This window comes from Bombina bombina, chromosome 7 (genome assembly GCF_027579735.1).
Source record: "Bombina bombina isolate aBomBom1 chromosome 7, aBomBom1.pri, whole genome shotgun sequence".
Taxonomy (NCBI): domain Eukaryota; kingdom Metazoa; phylum Chordata; class Amphibia; order Anura; family Bombinatoridae; genus Bombina; species Bombina bombina.
Window position 1 is genome coordinate 468168352 of NC_069505.1, and position 25824 is coordinate 468194175.

General features: G+C 43.3%; 1 protein-coding gene across 4 annotated transcripts in view; it reads left to right on the forward strand.

The window, feature by feature from the left end:
• Window positions 1-25824, forward strand: part of LOC128666748 (oocyte zinc finger protein XlCOF8.4) — a 37857-nt gene that overhangs the window by 6085 nt on the left and 5948 nt on the right. For 3 of the 4 annotated variants that reach the window (XM_053721510.1, XM_053721513.1, XM_053721511.1), the window contains 4 exons: window positions 3609-3668; window positions 10918-11065; window positions 19235-19324; window positions 24989-25081. In XM_053721510.1, coding sequence (XP_053577485.1) covers window positions 3609-3668; window positions 10918-11065; window positions 19235-19324; window positions 24989-25081 — 391 coding nt within the window. The remainder of the gene's footprint in view (window positions 1-3608; window positions 3669-10917; window positions 11066-19234; window positions 19325-24988; window positions 25082-25824) is intronic. The other variant, XM_053721512.1, reaches the window with a different exon arrangement.

The window sequence follows — 25824 nt, forward strand, 5'->3', positions numbered from 1 at the left end:
GGCACCGATGGACCAAAAGAAGACAACCTCTTCATCCAAGCGGCATCTTCTATCTTCATCCATCCGGAGCGGAGCGGAGTCATCTTCTTCCAGCCGACGCGGATCCATCCTCTTCTACCGACGCCTACTCGCCGAATGAAGGTTCCTTTAAATGACGTCATCCAAGATGGCGTCCCACGAATTCCGATTGGCTGATAGGATTCTATCAGCCAATCGGAATTAATGTAGGAAAAATCTGATTGGCTGATTGAATCAGCCAATCAGATTCAAGTTCAATACGATTGGCTGATCCAATCAGCCAATCAGATTGAGCTTGCATTCTATTGGCTGTTCCGATCAGCCAATAGAATGCAAGCTCAATCTGATTGGCTGATTGGATCAGCCAATCCGATTAAACTTGAATCGGATTGGCTGATTCAATCAGCCAATCAGATTTTTCCTACCTTAATTCCGATTGGCTGATAGAATCCTATCAGCCAATCGGAATTCGAGGGACGCCATCTTGGATGACGTCATTTAAAGGAACCTTCATTCGGCGAGTAGGCGTTGGTAGAAGAGGATGGATCCGCGTCGGCTGGAAGAAGATGGCTCCGCTCCTGATGGATGAAGATAGAAGATACCGCTTGGATGAAGATGTCTACCGGTCCGGATGTCCTCTTCTGCCCGGATAGGATGAAGACTTCTGCCGCTCCGGATGTCTTCTTTTGGTCCATCGGTGCCCAGTTGGGTGAAGATGACTCAAGGTAGGGAGATCTTCAGGGGGTAGTGTTAGGTTTATTTAAGGGGGGGTTTGGGTTAGAGTAGGGGTATGTGGGTGGTGGTTTGTAATGTTGGGGGGTGGTATTGTGTTTTTTTTACAGGCAAAAAAGCTGATTTCTTTGGGGCATGCCCCGCAAAAAGCCCTTTTAAGGGCTGGTAAGGTAATAGAGCTGTTAACTTTTTTAATTTAGATTAGGGTAGGGTATTTTTTTATTTTGGGGGGCTTTGTTATTTTATTAGGGGGCTTAGAGTAGGTGTAATTAGCTTAAAATTCTTGTAATCTTTTTTTATTTTTTGTAGTTTAGGGTTTGTTTGTTTTTGTAGTTTAGTTTATTTAATTGTAGGTACTTGTAGTTAATTGATTTAATTTATTTATTGATAGTTTAGTGTTAGGTTTAATTGTAACTTAGGTTAGGATTTATTTTACAGGTAATTTTGTAATTATTTTAACTAGGTAGCTATTAAATAGTAAATAACTATTTAATAGCTATTGTACCTAGTTAAAATAAATACAAAGTTGCCTGTAAAATAAATATAAATTCTAAAATAGCATGAATGTAATTATTTTTTATATTGTAGCTATATTAGGGTTTATTTTACAGGTAAGTATTTAGTTTTAAATAGGAAGACTTTAGTTAATAAGAGTTAATTTATTTCGTTAGAATAAAATAATATTTAACTTAGGGGGTGTTAGGGTTAGACTTAGATTTAGGGGTTAATACATTTATTATAGTAGCGGCGAGGTCCGGTCGGCAGATTAGGGGTTAATACTTGAAGTTAGGCGATGTTAGGGAGGGCAGATTAGGGGTTAATACTATTTATTATAGGGTTTTTGAGGCGGGAGTGAGGAGGTTTAGGGGTTAATAAGTGTAGGTAGGCAGCGGCGACATTGGGGGGGCAGATTAGGGGTTAATAAATATTATATAGGTGTCGGCGATGTTAGGGGCATCAGATTAGGGGTTTATAGGTATAATGTAGGTGGCGGCAGTGTGCGGTCGGCAGATTAGGGGTTAAAAAATTTATTAGAGTGGCGGCGATGTGGGGGACTTCGGTTTAGGGGTACATAGGTAGTTTATGATTGTTAGTGTACTTTAGAGCACAGTAGTTAAGAGCTTTCTAAACCGGCGTTAGCCCAGAAAGCTCTTAACTACTGACTTTTTCCTGCGGATGGAGTCTTGTCGTTAGAGGCTCTACCGCTCACTTCAGCCAAGACTCTAAATACCAGCATTAGGAAGATCCCATTGAAAATATAGGATACGAAATTGGCATAAGGGGATCTGCAGTATGGAAAAGTTGCGGCTTGGAAGTGAGCATAAGACCCTTTCCTGGCTGACTCTCTAAATACCAGCGGGCGGTAAAAAGCAGCGTTAGGAGCCCTTAACGCTGCTTTTGACGACTAACGCCAAACTCTAAATCTAGGCGATTGTGATTGGCTGTATGTCTAAGGCAGGTATTTACTAGTGAACTTATTTACAGTGTGATTGGCTGTATGTGTAGGGCAGTACTGTACTTGTGAACTTATTTACATTGTGATTAGCTGTATGTGCAGGGCAGGACTGTACTAGTGAACTTATTTACATTGTGATTGGCGGTATGTGTAGGGCAGGTCTTTTCTAGTGAACTTATTTACATTGTGCTTGGCTGTATGTGCAGGGCAGGACTGTACTAGTGAACTTATTTACATTGTGATTGGCTGTATGTGCAGGTCAGGTAAATACTAGTGAACTTATTTACATTGTGATTGGCGGTATGTGTAGGGCAGGTCTTTTCTAGTGAACTTATTTACATTGTGCTTGGCTGTATGTGCAGGGCAGGACTGTACTAGTGAACTTATTTACATTGTGATTGGGTGTATGTCTAGGGCAGGTCTTTACTAGTGAACTTATTTACATTGTGATTGGCTGTATGTGTAAGGCAGGTCTTTACTAGTGAACTTATTTACAGTGTGATTGGCTGTATGTGTAGGGCAGGACTGTACTAGTGAACGTATTTACATTGTGATTGGCTGTATGTGCAGGTCTGGTCAGGTATATACTAGTGAACTTATTTACATTGTGATTGGCTGTATGTGTAGGGCAGTTTTTTTCTAGTGAACTTATTTACATTGTGATTGGCTGTATGTGTAGGGCAGGTCTTTACTAGTGAACTCATTTGCATTGTGATTGGCTGTATGTGTAGGCAGGACTGTACTAGTGAACGTATTTACATTGTGATTGGCTGTATGTGCAGGGCAGGGCTGTACTAGTGAACTTATTTACAGTGTGATTGGCTGTATGTCTAGGGCAGGTCTTTACTAGTGAACTTATTTACACTGTGATTAGTTGTATGTGTAGGGCAGGACTGTACTAATGAACTTATTTACATTGTGATTGGCTGTATGTGTAGGGCAGGACTGTACTTTTGAACTCATTTACATTGTGATTAGCTGTATGTGCAGGGCAGGACTGTACTAATGAACTTATTTACATTGTGATTGTATGTGTAGGGCAGGACTGTACCACTGAGCTCATTTACATTGTGATTGGCTGTATGTGTAGGGCAGGACTGTACTAGAGAACTTATTTACATTGTGATTGGGCAGGACTTTACTAGTTAACTTATTTAAATTCTGATTGGCTGTATGTGTAGAGTAGGACTGTACTAGTGAACTTATTTACATTCTGATTGGCTGTATGTGTAGGGCAGGACTGTGCCAGTGAGCTCATTTACATTGTGATTGGCTGTATGTGTAGGGCAGGTCTTTTCTAGTGAACTCATTTACAATGTGATTGGCTGTATGTGTAGGGCAGAAGAAGTCTGTACTAGAAAAAGGAATTATGACACTGAATTGTGCCCCTCTCTTTCTTTAGGAGTACACCATAGTCAAGAAATCGTACCCCCACAACAGCTTTAACCAGTTAACTGGAGAGGTGAGCACTATTGGGTAATGTGACCAGCCCATTTGTCAGTCACACACACACATCAGATCAGACCCCTGGCCCTGTAGCCCCTGGTCCGTGCGTTGTTGGTATCATTCCCTGTATCAACACCAAATGAACTGTGTGCATTTTCCTACCTACCCTTGTCGTGTCAGTATCATTCCTGTATCAATGCTGAATGAACTGTGTGTTTTCCTACCTACCCTTGTCGTGTCAGTATCATTCCTGTATCAGCTCTGAATGAACTGTGTTTTCCTACCTACCCTTGTAGTGTCAGTATCATTCCTGTGTCAGCGCTGAATGAACTGTGTGTGTTTTCCTACCTATCCTTGTCGTGTTAGTATCCTTCCTGTATCCGTGCTGAATGAACTGTGTGTGTTTTCCTACCTACCTTTGTTGTGTCAGTATCTTTCCTGTATCAGCGCTGAATGAAGTGTGTTTGTTTTCCCATCTACCCTTGTCGTGTCAGTATCATTCCTGTATCAGTGCTGAATGAACTGTGTGTGTTTTCCTACCTACCCTTGTCGTGTCAGTATCATTCCTGTATCAGTGCTGAATGAACTGTGTGTGTTTTCCTACCTACCCTTGTCGTGTCAGGATCATTCCTGTATCAGTGCTGAATGAACTGTGTGTGTTTTCCTACCTACCCTTGTCGTGTCAGGATCATTCCTGTATCAGTGCTGAATGAACTCTGTGTGTTTTCCTACCTACCCTTGTCGTGTCAGTATCATTCCTGTATCAGCACTGAATGAACTGTGTGTGTTTTCCTACCTATCCTTGTCGTGTCAGTATCCTTCCTGTATCAGTGCTGAATGAACTGTGTGTGTTTTCCTACCTACCCTTGTCATCTCAGTTTCATTCCTATATCAGCACTGAATGAACTGTGTGTGTTTTCCTACCTACCTTTGTTGAGTCAGTATCTTTCCTGTATCAGCGCTGAATGAAGTGTGTGTGTTTTCCTACCTACCTTTGTTGTGTCAGTATCTTTCCTGTATCAGCGCTGAATGAAGTGTGTGTGTTTTCCTACCTACCCTTGTTGTGTTAGTATTATTCCTGTATCAGTGCTGAATGAACTGTGTGTGTTTTCCTACCTTTCCTTGTCGTGTCAGTATCATTCCTGTATCAGCGCTGAATGAACTGTTTGTGTTTTCCTACCTACCCTTGTCGTGTCAGTATCATTCCTATATCAGTGCTGAATGAACTGTGTGTGTTTTCCTACCTACCCTTGTCGTGTCAGTATCATTCCTGTATCAGCGCTGAATGAACTGTGTGTGTTTTCCTACCTACCTTTCTTGTGTCAGTATCATTCCTGTATCAGCGCTGAATGAACTGTGTGTGTTTTCCTACCTACCTTTGTTGTGTCAGTATCATTCCTGTATCAGCGCTGAATGAACTGTGTGTGTGTTTTCCTACCTTCCCTTGTCATGTCAGTATCATTCCTGTATCAGTGCTGAATGAACTGTGTGGGTTTTCCTACCTACCCTTGTTGTGTCAGTATCATTCCCGTATCAATGCTGAATGAACTGTGTGTGTTTTCCTACCTACCACTGTCTTGTCAGTATCATTCCTGTATCAGCGCTGAATGAACTGTGTGTGTTTTCCTACCTATCCTTGTTGTGTCAGTATCATTCCTGTATCAGCGCTGAATGAACTGTGTGTGTGTTTTCCTACCTTCCCTTGTCATGTCAGTATCATTCCTGTATCAGCGCTGAATGAACTGTGTGTGTTTTCCTACCTACACTTGTTGTGTCAGTATCATTCCTGTATCAGCGCTGAATGAACTGTGTGTGTGTTTTCCTACCTTCCCTTGTCATGTCAGTATCATTCCCGTATCAATGTTGAATGAACTGTGTGTGTTTTCCTACCTACCACTGTCTTGTCAGTATCATTCCTGTATCAGCGCTGAATGAACTGTGTGTGTTTTCCCATCTACCCTTGTGGTGTCAGTATCATTCCTGTTTCAGCGCTGAATGAACTGTGTGTGTGTTTTCCTACCTACCCTTGTCGTGTCAGTATCATTCCTGTATCAGCGCTGAATGAACTGTGTGTGTTTTCCCATCAACCCTTGTCGTGTCAGTATTTTTCCTGTATCAGTGCTGAATGAACTGTGTGTGTTTTCCTACCTACCCTTGTTGTGTCAGTATCATTCCTGTATCAGCGCTGAATGAACTGTGTGTGTGTTTTCCTACCTTCCCTTGTCATGTCAGTATCATTCCTGTATCAGCGCTGAATGAACTGTGTGTGTTTTCCTACCTACACTTGTTGTGTCAGTATCATTCCTGTATCAGCGCTGAATGAACTGTGTGTGTGTTTTCCTACCTTCCCTTGTCATGTCAGTATCATTCCCGTATCAATGTTGAATGAACTGTGTGTGTTTTCCTACCTACCACTGTCTTGTCAGTATCATTCCTGTATCAGCGCTGAATGAACTGTGTGTGTTTTCCCATCTACCCTTGTGGTGTCAGTATCATTCCTGTTTCAGCGCTGAATGAACTGTGTGTGTGTTTTCCTACCTACCCTTGTCGTGTCAGTATCATTCCTGTATCAGCGCTGAATGAACTGTGTGTGTTTTCCCATCAACCCTTGTCGTGTCAGTATTTTTCCTGTATCAGTGCTGAATGAACTGTGTTTGTTTTCCTACCTACCCTTGTCGTGTCAGTATCATTCCTGTATCAGTGCTGAATGAACTTTGTGTGTTTTCCTACCTACCCTTGTCATGTCAGTATCATTCCTGTATCAGTGCTGAATGAACTTTGTGTGTTTTCCTACCTACCCTTGTCGTGTCAGTATCATTCCTGTATCAGCGCTGAATGAACTTTGTGTGTTTTCCTACCTACCTTTGTTGTGTGAGTATCATTCCTGTATCAGCGCTGAATGAACTGTGTGTGTGTTTTCCTACCTTCCCTTGTCTTGTCAGTATCATTCCTGTATCAGTGCTGAATGAACTGTGTGTGTTTTCCTACCTACCCTTGTCGTGTCAGTATCATTCCTGTATCAGCGCTGAATGAACTGTGTGTGTTTTCCCATCTACCCTTGTGGTGTCAGTATCATTCCTGTATCAGCGCTGAATGAACTGTGTGTGTTTTCCTACCTACCCTTCTTGTGTCAGTATCATTCCTGTATCAGTACTGAATGAACTGTGTGTGTTTTCCTACCTACCCTTGTCGTGTCAGTATTATTCCTGTATCAGTGCTGAATGAACTTTGTGTGTTTTCCTACCTACCCTTGTTGTGTCAGTATCTTTCCTGTATCAGCGCTGAATGAACTGTGTGTATTTTCCTACCTACCCTTGTCGTGTTAGTATCATTCCTGTATCAGTGCTGAATGAACTGTGTGTGTTTTCCTTCCTTCCCTTGTTTTGTCAGTATCATTCCTGTATCAGCGCTGAATGAATTGTGTGTGTTTTCCTACCTACACATGTCGTGTCAGTATCATTCCTGTATCAGTGCTGAATGAACTGTGTGTGTTTTCCTACCTACCATTGTCGTGTCAGTATCATTCCTGTATCATTGCTGAATGAACTGTGTGTGTTTTCCTACCTACCCTTGTCGTGTCAGTATCATTCCTGTATCAGTGCTGAATGAACTGTGTGTGTTTTCCTACCTACCCTTGTCGTGTCAGTATCATTCCTGTATCAGTGCTGAATGAACTGTGTGTGTTTTCCTACCTACCATTGTCGTGTCAGTATCATTCCTGTATCAGTGCTGAATGAACTGTGTGTGTTTTCCTACCTACCCTTGTCATGTCAGTATCATTCCTGTATCATTGCTGAATGAACTGTGTGTGTGTTTTCCTACCTTCCCTTGTCATGTCAGTATCATTCCTGTATCAGCACTGAATAAACTGTGTGTTTTCCTACCTACCCTTGTCGTGTCAGTATCATTCCTGTATCAGCGCTGAATGAACTGTGTGTGTGTTTTCCTACCTTCCCTTGTCTTGTCAGTATCATTCCTGTATCAGTGCTGAATGAACTGTGTGTGTTTTTCCTACCTACCCTTCTTGTGTCAGTATCATTCCTGTATCAGTGCTCAATGAACTGTGTGTGTTTTTCCTACCTACCCTTCTTGTGTCAGTTTCATTCCTGTATCAGCGCTGACTGAACTGTGTGTGTTTTCCTACCTACCCTTGTTGTGTCAGTATCATTCCTGTATCAGCGCTGAATGAACTGTGTGTGTTTTCCCATCAACCCTTGTCGTGTCAGTATCATTCCTGTATCAGTGCTGAATGAACTGTGTGTGTTTTCCTACCTACCCTTGTTGTGTCAGTATCATTCCTGTATCATTGCTGAATGAACTGTGTGTGTTTTCCTACCTACCCTTCTTGTGTCAGTTTCATTCCTGTATCAGCGCTGACTGAACTGTGTGTGTTTTCCTACCTACCCTTGTTGTGTCAGTATCATTCCTGTATCAGCGCTGAATGAACTGTGTGTGTTTTCCCATCAACCCTTGTCGTGTCAGTATCATTCCTGTATCAGTGCTGAATGAACTGTGTGTGTTTTCCTACCTACCCTTGTTGTGTCAGTATCATTCCTGTATCATTGCTGAATGAACTGTGTGTGTTTTCCTACCTACCCTTGTCGTGTCAGTATCATTCCTGTATCAGTGCTGAATGAACTGTGTGTGTTTTCCTACCTTTCCTTGTCGTGTCAGTATCATTCCTGTATCAGCGCTGAATGAAATGTTTGTGTTTTCCTACCTACCCTTGTCGTGTCAGTATCATTCCTGTATCAGTGCTGAATGAACTGTGTGTGTTTTCCTACCTACCATTGTCATGTCAGTATCATTCCTGTATCAGTGCTCAATGAACTGTGTGTGTTTTCCTACCTACCCTTGTCGTGTCAGTATCATTCCTGTATCATTGCTGAATGAACTGTGTGTGTGTTTTCCTACCTTCCCTTGTCATGTCAGTATCATTCCTGTATCAGCGCTGAATGAACTGTGTGTGTTTTCCTACCTTCCCTTGTCTTGTCAGTATCATTCCTGTATCAGTGCTGAATGAATTGTGTGTGTTTTCCTACCTACCCTTGTCGTGTCAGTATCATTCCTGTATCAGCGCTGAATGAACTGTGTGTGTTTTTCCTACCTACCCTTCTTGTGTCAGTATCATTCCTGTATCAGCGCTGACTGAACTGTGTGTGTTTTCCTACCTACCCTTGTTGTGTCAGTATCATTCCTGTATCAGCGCTGAATGAACTGTGTGTGTTTTCCTACCTACCCTTGTCTTGTCAGTATCATTCCCGTATCAGTGCTGAATGAACTGTGTGTGTTTTCCTACCTACCCTTGTCGTGTCAGTATCATTCCTGTATCAGCGCTGAATGAACTGTGCGTGTTTTCCTACCTACCCTTGTTGTGTCAGTATCATTCCTGTATCAGCGCTGAATGAACTGTGTGTGTTTTCCTACCTACCCTTGTTGTGTCAGTATCATTCCTGTATCAGCGCTGAATGAACTGTGTGTGTTTTCCTACCTACCCTTGTCTTGTCAGTATCATTCCCGTATCAGTGCTGAATGAACTGTGTGTGTTTTCCTACCTACCCTTGTCGTGTCAGTATCATTCCTGTATCAGTGCTCAATGAACTGTGTGTGTTTTCCTACCTACCCTTGTCGTGTCAGTATCATTCCTGTATCAGTGCTCAATGAACTGTGTGTGTTTTCCTACCTACCCTTGTCGTGTCAGTATCATTCCTGTATCAGTGCTCAATGAACTGTGTGTGTTTTCCTACCTACCCTTGTCGTGTCAGTATAATTCCTGTATCAGTGCTGAATGAACTGTGTGTGTTTTCCTACCTACCCTTGTCGTGTCAGTATCATTCCTGTATCATTGCTGAATGAACTGTGTGTTGTTTTCCTACCTACCCTTGTCGTGTCAGTATCATTCCTGTATCAGCGCTGAATGAACTGTGTGTGTTTTCCTACCTACCCTTGTCGTGTCACTATCATTCCTGTATCAGTGCTGAATGAACTGTGTGTGTTTTCCTACCTACCCTTGTTGTGTCAGTATCATTCCTGTATCAGCGCTGAATGAACTGTGTGTCTTTTCCTACCTACCCTTGTCGTGTCAGTATCATTCTTGTATCAGCGCTGAATGAACTGTGTGTGTTTTCCTACCTACCCTTGTCGTGTCAGTATCATTCCTGTATCAGCTCTGAATGAACTGTGTGTGTTTTCCTACCTACCCTTGTCGTGTCAGTATCATTCCTGTATCAGCTCTGAATGAACTGTGTGTGTTTTCCTACCTACCCTTGTCGTGTCAGTATCATTCCTGTATCAGTGCTGAATGAACTGTGTGTGCTTTACTACCTACCCTTGTTGTGTCAGTATCATTCCTGTATCAGTGCTGAATGAACTGTGTGTGTTTTCCTACCTACCCTCGTGTCAGTGTCATTCCTGTGTCAGCGCTGAATGAACTGTGTGTGTTTTCCTACCTACCCTTGTGTCAGTTTCATTCCTGTATCGGCGCTGAATGAACTGTGTGTGTTTTCCTACCTACCCTTTTCATGTCAGTATCATTCCTGTATCAGCGCTGAATGAACTGTGTATGTTTTCCTACCTACCCTTGTCGTGTCACTATCATTCCTGTATCAGTGCTGAATGAACTGTGTGTGTTTTCCTACCTACCCTTGTTGTGTCAGTATCATTCCTGTATCAGTGCTGAATGAACTGTGTGTTTTCCTACCTACCCTTGTCGTGTCAGTATCATTCTTGTATCAGCGCTGAATGAACTGTGTGTGTTTTCCTACCTACCCTTGTCGTGTCAGTATCATTCCTGTATCAGCTCTGAATGAACTGTGTGTGTTTTCCTACCTACCCTTGTCGTGTCAGTATCATTCCTGTATCAGCTCTGAATGAACTGTGTGTGTTTTCCTACCTACCCTTGTCGTGTCAGTGTCATTCCTGTATCAGCGCTGAATGAACTGTGTGTGTTTTCCTACCTACCCTTGTCGTGTCAGTGTCATTCCTGTATCAGTGCTGAATGAACTGTGTGTGTTTTCCTACCTACCCTTGTCGTGTCAGTGTCATTCCTGTATCAGTGCTGAATGAACTGTGTGTGCTTTACTACCTACCCTTGTTGTGTCAGTATCATTCCTGTATCAATGCTGAATGAACTGTGTGTGTTTTCCTACCTACCCTCGTGTCAGTGTCATTCCTGTGTCAGCGCTGAATGAACTGTGTGTGTTTTCCTACCTACCCTTGTGTCAGTTTCATTCCTGTATCGGCGCTGAATTAACTGTGTATTTCAGGTGCCTATAAAGTGTGATGATGTTGCAGTGTATTTCTCTATGGAGGAGTGGGAGTATATAGAGGGACACAAGGAGAATTACAAGGACGTCATGATGGGAAATCGCCAGACCCCCAGGACCATAGACGTGTCTGCAGACAAGAGCTCAGGTATCATTGTGTAGAAGTAAATATAGCGAAGAGGATTTCCCTGTATCAGCAAACACTGAAATGTATTAAAGGGAATAATAAACATAAAAATGTTATTCTTTAAAAAGATATGTAATCCCTTTATTTGCCATTCCCTAGTTTTGCATAACCAACACAGTTATAGAAATATACTTTTTACTTCTGTAGTTACCTTGTATCCAAGCTTCTGCTGACTGCCTCCTTATCTCAGTGCTTTTTACAGACTTGCATTTCAGGCAATTAGTTCTGACTCTTAACAATAACAAAAAACACTCTTGCGCGAACACAATCGCATATTCTTAGAACTCACACTGATCCTAGGAAGGATCTGACTCAGGGAGGAACTGGTATAGTAAGGTCTGGTGAGCAAGTGGTTTATCCTCACTCTGGGGCCGGCATTGTTACTGAGCTTATTGTTAGAACTACCAAACTCACCCTGATCATAGGAAGGATCTGGCTCTGGGAGGAACTGGTATAGTAAGGTCTATTGAGCAAGTGGTTTATTCTCACTCTGGGACCAGCATTGTTACTGTAATGAATTAATTCACTGTATCAATTCAATGCTTTATATGGATCGCAACTGTGGATGATAGAATTTGTTTCACTTAGCTGTAAATTAACATATGAGTAAATGTTAATTTTAGGGCACAAAGTGAGTTTATATGTATAATTCACAAACTTGGATAAATGTGAATAAGTGAAGAAACTCCCACTAGGATATTGCTTGTTGAATATAAGCAAAAATATTGACCCCTGGTATTTTAGCAAAGGGGATTTGATGCTGACAATAGATTTGAGAACAGCCAAGATGCTTAGGAAATCACCAAGTGACCACTCCACCTGAACGCTGGTTGATTTAGCAAGAAATATACTGTGGCAGCAGAGCGGGTGATTCTGTGAGACACGCTGAGACAGAGCAGGTGAACAGCTGAGTTGAAACCTGCTCCTGAGCTGAGCCGACAGCGTTAGCTGTGACGTCACTGCTTAGGAATGTTTAGTAGCGAACAGCTCCGTGTTTGTTGAAACAAGTAAAGCAGAGCAGCAGTTGAATTGGAGGTACTCAGCTTACCGGAACGAGAGTAAGTGTAAACGAGCAGGCAATAAGTTTCAAGCAGGTCAGGCTGATCCGGTGAATAAGTCCCTTGAGAGAGTTCTGAATTAGCGGGGCAAAAGTAGAAGATTCTTACAGGTCACGAAGTACTATAGATTCCTCAGAGAGATGCAGACTTAAGGAATAAGCAATCCGTTCTATGATTTAGAAATAGCGAGAGCACTAACATGTGCAGGAAGCTCAGGTAGGTTAATTTCTTAATCACTAAGCACCTGGCTGGCCTCAGGAGTTACCTTAAATAGGTTAGGGGGTTGGCCTAAGTTTGTAAAGGTGGTATAGAGCGTTTATACAGCTCTCTGTTAAAAGGTGGAAGCAGAATTCCTGACAGAATGCCCCCTTCAGGCTTGCCGTTCCACGGCTTGCATTCGTGGTCTTTGGGGATTGCGTCGATGGAACTGAGAAAAAAGCCTAGGGGCGTTGACATGATTTACGGGTTCCCATGTGTCCTCATCAGAGGAATATCCTTTCCAACTTACCAGGTACTGAAGTTGACCCCTGTTGATGCGCGAGTCTAGTATTTTATCTATTTCATAGATATTATCCTCTAGAATTTGTGTTTGTGGAGGTAATACTTGGGTGCTGTTAATACCTGCTGGTTTTAGTAAGGATACATGAAAGGTGGGATGTATGCTTAATGATTAGGGTAAGCGAAGGGTTATAGCATTTTGATTGACGATTTTAACAATCTGAAACGGTCCAATAAACAGAGTAGCTAACTTCTTACTGGGAATTTGTAGTTTTAAATTTTTTGTGGAAAGCCATGCCCAATCTCCAATGGAATATTGTGGAGATGGTCTTCGTCTGAGGTCGTAGTATTTTTTTTGTACAGCTTGGGCTGTCTGGAGGTTTTCTTGGAATAACTTCCAATTCTTGTGTAAATGGTCAGTAAAATCTTCAATGTTTGGATTAAGGCATGATTCCGTTGTTGTTAAGACCGTTTTTGGGTGGAATGCATAATTTGCGTAAAAAGGTGTTATTTTGCTAGAGGAGTTAAGGGACTTGTTGTAAGCAAATTCAGCCAGTGAGAGGTATTTATTCCATTCTTCCTGATGGTATGCACAGTAACACCTCAAGTACTGCTCAAGCCACTGGTTTAAACGTTCTGTTTGGCCATTAGTCTGTGGGTGGTAAGCAGTACTATATCGATGGTCGATCTGTAGTTTCTGACATAAGTTTCTCCAAAAACGTGAGGTGAACTGTGTGCCTCTATCGGTGGTGAGAATCTCTGGAATTCCGTGGGATTTTACAACGTTATCAATGAACAACTGGGCTGTTTCAGCTGAAGTTGGGAGTTTGCGGTAGGGTACAAGATGAGCCATTTTAGTGAAGAGGTCAATTATAACTAAGACTGTGTTCATTTCGGCAGAGGAAGGTAATTCAACTATGAAATCTAAGCCTAAGTGAGTCCAGGGTCTTCCAGCTACTGATATAGGCATAAGAAATCCTTACGGAGGTCTTTTTTCAGATTTTGATGTGATACATCTAGTACAGGCTTGTATGTAGAGACGAATGTCCGAAACCATACCTGGCCACCAGTAAGCCCTACTTATCAGCTCTTGTGTTCTCTGGATTCCGGGGTGTCCAGAGAGAGGAGTATCATGATGTTCTCTAATGATGTTTTGTCTTAACGTAGTTGGAACGTACAACTTATTTTGTTTGTAGTAAAGACCTTCCGGTCCTATACGCAGATCAGGTGTTAGTATTTGTTCTGTTTGCAAGGCTTTTTTAAACCTGGAGGTAGCAGTGGTAATGCTTCCAATGAAAGATTCGTACGGAATTATAGCCGTAGGGTTTTGGCTGCAATCGGGTTTAGGGTCTCTACGGGATAAAGCATCTGCCTTACCGTTACGAGAAGCTGGCCTGTACACTATCTGGAATAGGAATCTACTGAAATAGAGACTCCACCTCACTTGTCTTGAGGAGAGGGTCTTGTTCCTTTGTAGATTTTCCAAGTTCCTATGGTCTGTATACACTATTATAGGTTGTGGTTTTCCTTCTAGTAAATGTCTCCATGTCTCAAAAGCTCTTTTGATGGACAGCAGTTCCTTTTCCCCTATGGGGTAGTTCCTTTCGGCAGGAGACATCATCATGGAAAAGAAGGCTATTGGATGTAATGGATGCAGTAGGCTTTGTCTCTGTGAAAGAACTGCACCCAAAGCATAATCCGATGAGTCTACTTCGAGGAAGTATTGAAGTTCAGGATTGGGGTGATGTAATATAGGTGCTGATGTAAAAGAGGATTTCAAATATTCGAATGCTTCTGCTGCCTCTTTATTCCAAACAAACCTGGATGTGTAACCTGTAAGGGAGGTCAAAGGTTTGGCAATAGCAGAGTAACCTTTTATGAATTTATGGTAGTAATTACTAAACCCTAGAAAGCACTGTAGATCCTTGCGGCTTCGTGGGGTAGGCCAGCTCTTAACCGCTTCCACTTTGTCTTGTTGCATTTGAATGCCCTCAGATGAGATATCATACCCCAAGAAGGATATCTTTTCAGCATGAAATATACATTTCTCGGCCTTGGCATATAATCAATGTATTTGAAGTCTAGATAAAACCCAGGTGACGTGTTTGATATGGTCTTGTATATTTTGGGAATAAATGAGAATGTCATCCAGATAGACCACTACACAAATGTCAAGGAGATCCCGGAAAACATCATTGATGTAATGCTGAAAGGTTGCTGGAGCGTTACACAACCCAAAAGGCATAACCAACTATTCATACAGGCCGTATCTCGTTCTGAACGCAGTCAACCATTCATCTCCCTCTCTTATGCGAATGAGGTTGTAGGCCCCCCTGAGGTCTAATTTGGTGAATATCTTAGCTTGATGGAGTCGCTCAATGAGTTCAGGAATTAAGGGGAGTGGGTACCTGTTTTTAACGGTGACTTTATTGAGCTCTCTATAATCAATGATCGGAGGTAGTGTTTTATCTTTGTTTCTAACAAAGAACATACCGGCTGCCGTAGGAGACACGGACGGCCTGATGAAACCTTTTTTTAGATTTTCGTCTAAATAGGCTTTTAAATGGGCTAACTCAGGTTGGCTTAGAGGGTAGAGATGACCATGGGGAATGACCGTACCTGGTTTAAAATCTATAGGGCAGTCATAGCTACGGTGTGGGGGTAGTGTTTCTGCCTCCCTCTTGCTAAATACTTCAATGTATTTTGAGTATACTTCAGGTATAACTGTAGTTGGTTCGGATAAGTTAATGGTATGTGGTAAATGGTAACAATTAGTTTTACAATGAGAGGAGTTCAAAGTGACTTTTAGAGTTTTCCAATCTATAGAGGGTTCATGGAGGCGTATCCACTGAATCCCTAGAACGATTGGGAAAAGAGGAGAAGGTAGTACATCAAATGACACATATTCAAAATGGCAGTTTTGAGTGGTAACCATCAAAGGAACAGTGTGGTGTGTTATCGGACCGCTAGCTATGTATGTACCATCCACAACACGAATTGAGACAGGAGAGGTTTTTTTTTCAAGTGGTATTTTATTTACCTTAACAACCTCTATGTCTATATAATTCCCATGTGCCCCAGTGTCGAGAATGGCCTCAAAAGATAGGCGTCTACGTTCCCACTGCAAAGAGAGAGAGATGAAACAATAATTAGGTTTGCTCTGCGGTGAGATAGCATAATTAGTTAACAGACACTTACTTTTCTTGTTTTTCAGAAGAATGGGGCAGTCCTTGACTGAATGTGCTGGACTAGCACAATAAAGACACAAGGAGAGAGCTTTTCTTCTCTGCTTTTCCTCAGTAGATAGAGGTCCCCTGAGGAGCCCTATGTCCATTGGTTCCTGAGTTGGCCCACCACTACTCATAGGTATCGTGGAAGTGGGGGTCTTACGATAAGTAGGTTCTGGACCATGGCGTTCAAACTTCCTCTCCCTTAGGCGCCTATCTATTTGCATGGATAATCTCATCAATGCTTCCAAGGTGTCAGGTAGCTCCACTCTGGCGAGCTCATCGTTAACACTATCAGAGAGTCCCAAATCAAATTGATTTTTCAAGTCGACCCTGTTCCATTGGGAGTCCGTTGAATACTGCTTGAACTCAGTGATATACTGTTCAACTGGTTTGGTACCCTGTTTGAGGGCTCTCATCTTTGTATCAGCTGTTATCTGTGAATTTGTGTCAAGATACAGCTCATCCATGACCTGAAGGAAATCAGGGAGAGAGAACAAAATGGGGCTGTTAGATTCATAGTATGAGTCCGCCCACATCCTGGGTTCTCCGCGCAGATAGGAGATTATAGTCAAAACCTTCAAATGGTCGGTAGGATAAGTCTTTGGTTTCAAGGTGAAAGTGAGCAAACAGGCATTCTTAAACTGACGATAAGCTTTTCTGTCTCCAGAAAACAGATCAGGACTAGAAATTTGTGGCTCAGGATGCGTGTCTTGTGCTGGGGTTTTGTGTCCTATGGACTCTCTAATGACTTTACTTAGTTTCATTTTCTATTTGTAAACTGTTCATAGCTTGACCTAATTGGTCCACCTTCTGTGACAGTTCATAAACCACTTGTGGTAAATCCACTGGATCCATGTTACTGGCTTAGTGATTCTGTAATGAATTAATTCACTGTATCAATTCAATGCTTTATATGGATCGCAACTGTGGATGATAGAATTTGTTTCACTTAGCTGTAAATTAACATATGAGTAAATGTTAATTTTAGGGCACAAAGTGAGTTTATATGTATAATTCACAAACTTGGATAAATGTGAATAAGTGAAGAAACTCCCACTAGAATATTGCTTGTTGAATATAAGCAAAAATATTGACCCCTGGTATTTTAGCAAAGGGGATTTGATGCTGACAATAGATTTGAGAACAGCCAAGATGCTTAGGAAATCACCAAGTGACCACTCCACCTGAACGCTGGTTGATTTAGCAAGAAATATACTGTGGCAGCAGAGCGAGTGATTCTGTGAGACACGCTGAGACAGAGCGGGTGAACAGCTGAGTTGAAACTTGCTCCTGAGCTGAGCCAACAGCGTTAGCTGTGACGTCACTGCTTAGGAATGTTTAGTAGCGAACAGCTCAGTGTTTGTTGAAACAAGTAAAGCAGAGCAGCAGTTGAATTGGAGGTACTCAGCTTACCGGAACGAGAGTAAGTGTAAACGAGCAGGCAATAAGTTTCAAGCAGATAAGGCTGATCCGGTGAATAAGTCCCTTGAGAGAGTTCTGAATTAGCGGGGCAAAAGTAGAAGATTCTTACAGGTCACGAAGTACTATAGATTCCTCAGAGAGATGACTTAAGGAATAAGCAATCCGTTCTATGATTTAGAAATAGCGAGAGCACTAACATGTGCAGCAAGCTCAGGTAGGTTAATTTCTTAATCACTAAGCACCTGGCTGGCCTCAGGAGTTACCCTTAATAGGTTAGGGGGTTGGCCTAAGTTTGTAAAGGTGGTATAGAGCGTTTATACAGCTCTCTGTTAAAAGGTGGAAGCAGAATTCCTGACAGAATGCCCCCTTCAGGCTTGCCGTTCCACGGCTTGCATGCGTGGTCTTTGGGGATTGCGTCGATGGAACTGAGAAATAAGCCTAGGGTGGTTGACATGATTTACGGGTTCCCATGTGTCCTCATCAGAGGAATATCCTTTCCAACTTACCAGGTACTGAAGTTGACCCCTGTTTCTTAATCACTAAGCACCTGGCTGGCCTCAGGAGTTACCTTAAATAGGTTAGGGGGTTGGCCTAAGTTTGTAAAGGTGGTATAGAGCGTTTATACAGCTCTCTGTTAAAAGGTGGAAGCAGAATTCCTGACAGTTACTGAGCTTATTGTTAGAGATACCAAACTCACCCTGATCAAAGGAAGTATCTGACTCAGGGAAGAACTGGTAATGTAAGTTCTTGTGAGGAATTGTTACTGAGCTTATTGTTAGAGCTACCAAACTCGCCCTGATTATAGGAAGGATCTGACTCAGGGGGGAACTGATATAGTAAGGTCTAGTGAGCAAGTGGTTTATCCTCACTCTGGGACCGGCATTGTTACTGATCTTATTGTTAGAACTACCAAACTCACCCTGATCATAGGAAGGATCTGACTCCGGGAGGAACTGGTATAGTAAGGTCTGGTGAGCAAGTGGTTTATCCTCACTCTGGGACAAGCATTGTTACTTAGTTTATTTTAGAACTACTAAACTCACCCTGATCATACGAAGGATCTGGCTCTGTGAGGAACTGGTATACTAAATTCTAGTGAGCAAGTGGTTTATCCTCACTCTGGGACCGGCATTATTACTGAGCTTATTGTTAGAACTACCAAACTCACACTGATCATACAAAGGATCTGGCTCTGTGAGGAACTTGTATATTAAGTTCTGGTGAGCAAGTGGTTTATCCTTATTTTGGGTCCAGCATTGCTACTGAGCTTATTGTTAGAACTACCAAACTCACCCTGATCTTAGTAAGGATCTGACTCATGGAGGAACTGGTATAGTAATAGTAGGGTCTAGTGAGCAAGTGTTTTATCCTCACTCTGGGACCAGCATTGTTATTGAGCTTATTGTTAGAGCTACCAAACTCACCCTGATCATAGGAAGGATCTGACTCAGGGAGGAACTGGTATAGTAAGGTCTAGTAAGCAAGTGGTTTAGCCTCACTCTGGAGGACCGCCATTGTTATTGAGCTTATTGTTAGAACTACCAAATTCACCCTGATTATAGGAAGGATCTGGCTCTGGGAGGAACACACGTTTAATATTATTTAGTGACTGAACAGAATTGGTGCTAAACCACCTTCAGGGAAGACAAGAGGGGAAGGCTTCCCCTTTTATTTCTCCTACTGCACGTGTGAACGACAGTGCTACTCATTCACCTTATACCTTTACAAGCTTGTTATTGGTTAAGAGTGGACCATAATAAGAGACTTATTTGACAAAACAGAGCAACACTATTCATTTTATTCTTTGCAAAATACTTCTCAGAGTTGATGCACAGTATTATGCAGCTTCCAATTTTTAATTAATCTTTAAAAGTAATAAAAAAAGACGTTCAGGTTACTATTATTTTCTGCTGAAATTACAGGTCAGTGTGATGTTGTAGCAGGTACGGGGTTAATTGGTAAGGACGGAAAGGACCAGGGACTGGCACAATCCCACGTGGACCATTGGACCGGTGAGTGATGTATATGTGATCATTGTCACAATTAAAGTGCACATATATGCCAATCGTCACTTCCAACTACAGCTGATCCAGTCTGGGCTATTAAAGGTTAGGTACAGTCATGTAATATTACTTTCCTTGGCATATATGGTCTTGTCACATGTAATAATATAGCAGTGATGTAACAGCTACATACAGTCATGTAATATTACTTTCCTTGGTAGATAAGGTCTTGTTACATGTAGTGATATAGCGGTGATGTAACAGCTACATACAATCACTGAGCATGTGCAAGAATCCGTCTAGAGCTAGTGCAAGTCTTCTAGCAACTACTTACAAAGGGAGAGCAGCTCCGCCTTTCAGTAGAGACCTCTTTTCTTCTTAAATGGAAAGAGTCCACAGCTGCATTCATTACTTTTGGGAAATAAGAACCTGCCCACCAGGAGGAGGCAAAGACACCAAAGCCAAAGGTTTAAATACTCCTCCCACTCCCCTCATCCCCCAGTCATTCTTTGCCTTTCGTACCAGGAGGTTGGCAGAGACGTGTCAGAATTTTTAATTTTTGTTTTTTGCCTCTTATGGAGGGTTGTACTCTTCGGCATGGGACAGGAGTTTTAAGTAGTCTTGTCAGTCTCTCAGTGAGGGCCTGGATGAAAGTTAGAGTCCGGAGATGCAGGAAGTTTCTTTCTGCGAAACCATCCGGCTCAGATTAACAGCTCCTCAAGCAATCAGTGTTGTTGAACTCCACTGCCTGCTTTCCTCTCTCAAGTCCATGACGGAGGTGATGCTACTATTCGTCACACTTGAAAGGCCTTGTTCCTGTTCCACGGCATAGATTCCGGTAAGATCGTTTCGTTTTACTTTATCATCAATGTACTGTAATGTGAAGTTTTCCCGAGAGGCTACCACACCTTGAGGGTTTAACTATATGACATAAGGGTCTCAGTGAGTCTCTGTTAGTATCTTGGAACCGAGGGTTAATATCTCCTGAGGGGGGTTATTGAACAGGGGGGGTTATAATCATGTTTGTTATGTGATTCCACCTGCTTATGTGTGATGTTTACGGGCTCGTTGTTTGGAACTTTGAGGCCTTTGGAAGTGACGCGGCCTTTTGGTTGGGCGCGCTTTTTTGGACTGTACGGTTCACCTTGTGTTCGGGCGTGGTTACGTTCCATTTCCCATTTCCGCATTCCCGACCGCGTGGCGAAGGAGATATTCTAGTCCGCAGGGGTCTGGTCATAGGAGGTGGTAAGTGCCCCAGCCATTGGGGGTGTCAGGTGCCGTTTTTGTTTTTACTACTTTAGTCCATATTTATATATCCTCTATCCAGTTATGTATGAGTCTGATGCTGCGAATGTGCTAATTTCAGATTCAGTTGAGGATTCTGATACCGAGATTATTTTGATTTCAGATTCTGTGTCCGGTGACGAACCAGACTGGCCTCATTGACACATGTCAACTAGTTTTGTTCCATATACCATATGAGAGCACCTGGTTCCTCGGACTCGGGGAACCAAGGGACTCCTGAGCCTCCGCCTCTGGGGGTCCCGTCCCCCGAGAGGAGAGTTACCTACCAATTCATACTTCTACACATGTGGGTAACCTGGTTTATGGTTCCTCCATTCGGGGTGGCGTGTTAACCCCGGAGGTTGCAGCACGTTTTCGCTTCCATATAATGTTGGTGATTGTTCATCTGCAGAGTCCAGAAGTTTATTTGAGAATGTGCTTGTGCCCTATTGTCCCGGGCCTTCCGCCTTGGGGTGGGCGTCTACAGTTCCCCGCGGGTGTAACTGTTTCTGAGTGTTGTGCCTTTCGTTACAGGATTGCGTGCCTTCGCGTATTGCTCTGACATATTTTTCGTTAACAGATACAGGGATTTTCAGTCTAATAATTATAATGGTGCACCTCATTAGACATGTGGTTATCTCCTGTTTGTCTTTTCTTTGAGATCTTTCCCAGTTTTTGAAAGATAGGGCTCCGTTTTGGCTGGTACTGCGGGTAGGCCTGTGTCTTTTGGGAATCTTCGGGTTGCCTTATATTTTATTTTTGTTTCCTTCGGGAACCATCTGGGAGTGATACTCTTTGTTACTTCTTCGGAAGTTGTTTGGACATGTTAGTCCTATGTTTAATAATGTCTGTTTTCTTTTTTCCCCTATGAGGGAGAATTTATGCAGCTTGCTGGTTAGGACCCGGGGTACAGGCTGGTCCTGTCGGGTTCGTTCGGTTTTTGCGGCTGTTCAGACGTGGCGCTGATCTGCTGGACTGGTTCGTTAGTAGCGCGGAGTGCTTAGGTTATCATTGTTTTTCAAGTTCTAAGCTAAGCATTCGAGAGGACCTGTGGGCTCATGAGGCGGGAAGGATTGTGTCAGTCCTTATAGCCTTCAGTCATAGATGACCGGGCAGGGGAGTGTTCTGCTGTGTCACTCTATCTGACATCTGATTTCATCAGAACCTGGATTCCTCCTCCATGTGGGGGAGGGTTGGCGGACTTAGCACCCCGTTATTGCAGTTGACTGGTTTGGCCTTCAGTTTAGGCCTCTGGATTGTCCTGTATGGTCTGACTGAGTTATGAGACCTTTGGGTCTTCTTCCATTGTCTCCGGGTGAGTTTGAACTCCTTTTAGGGATCTACGTTCCGGATGATGGTTGATCCCTGTGGGGTCTTGTTTAGCTAGGAGTTCCCCGGAGCTGGGAAGGCTTAGCGCCTTTCTCTTCCCTGTGTCCTCTGCCTGTGTGGAGGTGATGGGGAGACTAGCCCTGCTAGTATGGTTTTGTGGACCTCGAGGTATCCCTTCAGTTTTCCTGAGGCCTTGAGAAGTCCTTTCATTCGACTTCTAGCCTTGTTCCTTGGAGCATTGGACTTTGGCTAGGGATAGTTCCTTCCTTTGGTCAGAGCTTTCGAGTTCTCCTCGCTATCCAGATTCTCTGGATATGAATACATTCCCTTTGTCTGGCTTTTTAGCCAGTTGGGGTGTTTAGTTCCAGGGTATGGTTGCCTGAACTATGGGTGCCTGGACCTGTTCTTCTCCCTGAGACTTCCGCTTTTTGGGGCTTTGCTCCTTTTTCCTGTCCCAGTTTTGGGTTGTTTTTGATCTCAGAGCTGGTCGGGGTGTTCCACGGTAGTGGGAACTTGGACTATGTCCTTGCTCCATCTACCTGACCATCTGGCCTGGTTTTCGGAGTATTTATTACTCTTTACAACAGAGTAACCCATGTCCTCTAGGGGTCATCTGTGTGGCTTGCACCTCAGGGGTTGTGGGTTTATACCCAACTGCTGGCGTTGGATTTCCAATTTCTGGTGCGCCTTAGGGTTGCATTCCCCTGGTCAGTTTGCCAGTGTGCCTGTGGTTTCTCTGCTTTGCAGGAGAAAGGGTTGGCTGTGCCTCTGTTAACAATCCTGGTAGCTCAGGATGCTAGGGCATAGATCTAGCCATCTTATGAACCTTTAAGACAGAGGTTAGATTCCTATATGGCGAACTACTTGTAGGGGGGTCCTTTTCTAGGACATTTGCGTTGGGATTTTCTTCCCAAGTAGCCAGTGGCTTCGGGCCTTGAGGACAGTTGTTGCCCTTCTGGCATCTTCCCCTTTTCTTTAGGGGATATTCTACTTCCTATGGAGATGGAGTCCTTTCTTGGGGCTTCTCCTGGTCAGGAAGTGGAGGGTGGAATTGGTTCCACCTGGGGTCTTGCTGACTCCAAGTCAGACTGTGGGGCCTTGTTTTGATAGATCCTTAGGTCTATGGCCTTGTCTGTTCCAGAGGCGGGTTGTACTTGTACTCTGGGGGGATGGCTGTACCATCTTTACGCTCGTTCCTGTACCAATTTCGGGATTCTTTCTTCCCCTGTCTCGATCCCTGTGGCTGGGTTGGTCCAGCTGGGTGGGGGTCTGCAGGTCAGGATGTCTGAGCGGTCTAAGGGTTGCAGTCTCCTCTGGATGTGTGAGCTTGTTGGGTCTATCCTGATTGCTCAGTCTGCTGGGAGATGGGTTTTCCTTTCTCCTTGCTCCTTCTGACAGGAGAGGGTTTACTCTTCCTTCGAGTCTGAGGGCTTACTCTCCTTCTTGAGGGGCCTTGATGAGGCTTTGTGTTCCCCTTTTTAGGGACCTGTGAGTAGGTCCGGCGGCTTAGGTTGCCTGGAGCATGCCCTCGGTTGAGGGGCTGTTTTGTGCGGTCTGTTTCTTGAGGACTGCTTCTTCCTTGCAAGCTCCCTCTGTGTCGTCCTATTTTGGACTACGTGTTCTCAAACTTGGGGTTTCTCCTGGGTCTATTACATGCTTTTCATGGTCGAGTACTTTGGTATTCTATGGGCAGGCGCTGGGAGGACTTTGCCTCTTTAGCTACGTTCCATGCTTGCAGGATGTTGGGGAGACGTCTTTTCTGTCGCTGTGCCCGGTATTATCCCGGGTTTCGCTTGGATAGGCATGGCCTCCTTTCCCTGTTTGGGTCCATTTGGGTCTCTGTGAGCTGGGCCCACTCTTGGAGGTGTTCTTTTTTGTTTTAGGGGCCTTTCGGTTTCCTCTGCTCTACTTTGCTGCGAGTCAGCGTCATTGGGGCTTTTTCTTTTTAAAAAAAAAACAAAATAAAAGATTTTCTCTGCTTCAGACGAAGCGGGATTTTTTATCGGGTAGAGGTTCAGGCCTGGTGCTCTCAGTATGGGCTGCCTGTTATACCCTCCCGTCTTGGCATTCTGTGTCCTCCATAGCTTGGGTATTGTTTTCCCAAAAGTAATGACTGCAGCTGTGGACTCTTTCCATTTAAGAAGAAAAACTTAAATTATGCTTACCTGATAATTTCCTTTTCTTCTGATGCAAAGAGTCCACAGCTCCCCATCCATAATTTTATGTGGGGCGTCCTTATATTCTTCTGGCACCTGATATCCCTGATATTTCTTCTACTGTGTCTTGTTCCTCGGCAGAATGACTGGGGGATGAGGGGAGTGGGAGGAGTATTTAAGCTTTTGGCTGGGGTATCTTTGCCTCCTCCTGGTGGCCAGGTTCTTATTTTCCCAAAAGTAATGAATGCAGCTGTGGACTCTTTCCATCAGAAGAAAAGGAAATTATCAGGTAAGCATAATTTATGTTTTTGAGGCTTTGACAGCAAGTAATAGACCATTAAGTGAAATAAAGAAGTAAAAGGTAAAATGATGAATAATACATATTGCACTGATTTCTGTTAATTATAAGCTACTGCTTAGTGCTTTTTATTACAAGGATGAAACGGACTGTTTTATATTTCTTTAAAATCAAATTCTCTTTTCATTAGAGCTTCTAATTTGTGTATTGGTGTCAGTTTTATCTCTACAAATGATTAGTTCGATACTTAGGTCCTACTCTGTACGAGTAACACATTTCAGCAGGGCATGGCCAGTGATGGCTGATACCTATATATATGTCTCTTATTATTGGTTCACCAGCCGTATCCTGCGCAGGAGCTGCTGTGTGTTGTATTCCTGAGTTGAAGTTTAGCTTTAGCCAGGGGTATTAGTGCAAGAAACACATGTGCTAAAGAATTAGATGACATATTTCTGCTTGAGACTGTCCCTATAAGGAAGCACTAGACATTGTATTGAATTGCCAGACCAGACTAATTCGAATCTCACAGACAATGTATTTATACAGTTCTATAAATCACACAACCAACAGTTCCTTCTGTAAAAAAATATTTATTCAATATGATAGGTTCCAACGAAGACCAATCTTGTGTTGTAATAAAATACGAAGAAGATGTAAATGGTGTTTGTCAGCTGGAAATGTCTGCTGAGCCCCGTGCAGGTAAGGGGATACAATGTGATTGAAACCAGTAAAGTCTATTGCAGTCAAAAGTGGCTAGACGATCGCCATAGCTCAGGCTGCTACAGTGAAAAGTGGTTAGACAATCACCATAGCTCAGGCTACTGCAGTCAGAAGTGGTTAGATGATCGCCATAGCTCAGGGTACTAACGTCCAGAAGTGGTTAGACGATCGCCATAGCTCAGGGTACTAACGTCCAGAAGTGGTTAGACGATCGCCATAGCTCAGGCCACTGCAGTCAGAAGTGGTTAGACGATCGCCATAGCTCAGGCTACTACCGTCCAGAAGTGGTTAGACGATCGCCATAGCTCAGGCTACTACCGTCCAGAAGTGGTTAGACGATCGCCATAGCTCAGGCTACTGCAGTCAGAAGTGGTTAGACGATCGCCATAGCTCAGGCTACTGCAGTCAGAAGTGGTTAGACGATCACCATAATTCAGTCTACTGCAGTCAGAAGTGGTTAGACGATCGCCATAGCTCAGGCTACTGCAGTCAGAAGTGGTTAGACGATCGCCATAGCTCAGGCTACTGCAGTCAGAAGTGGTTAGACGATCGCCATAGCTCAGGCTACTGCAGTCAGAAGTGGTTAGACGATCGCCATACCTCAGGCTACTGCAGTCAGAAGTGGTCAGACGATCGCCATAGCTCAGGCTACTACCGTCCAGAAGTGGTTAGATGATCACCATAGCTCTGGCTACTGTTGTCAGAAGTGGTTAGTTGATCGC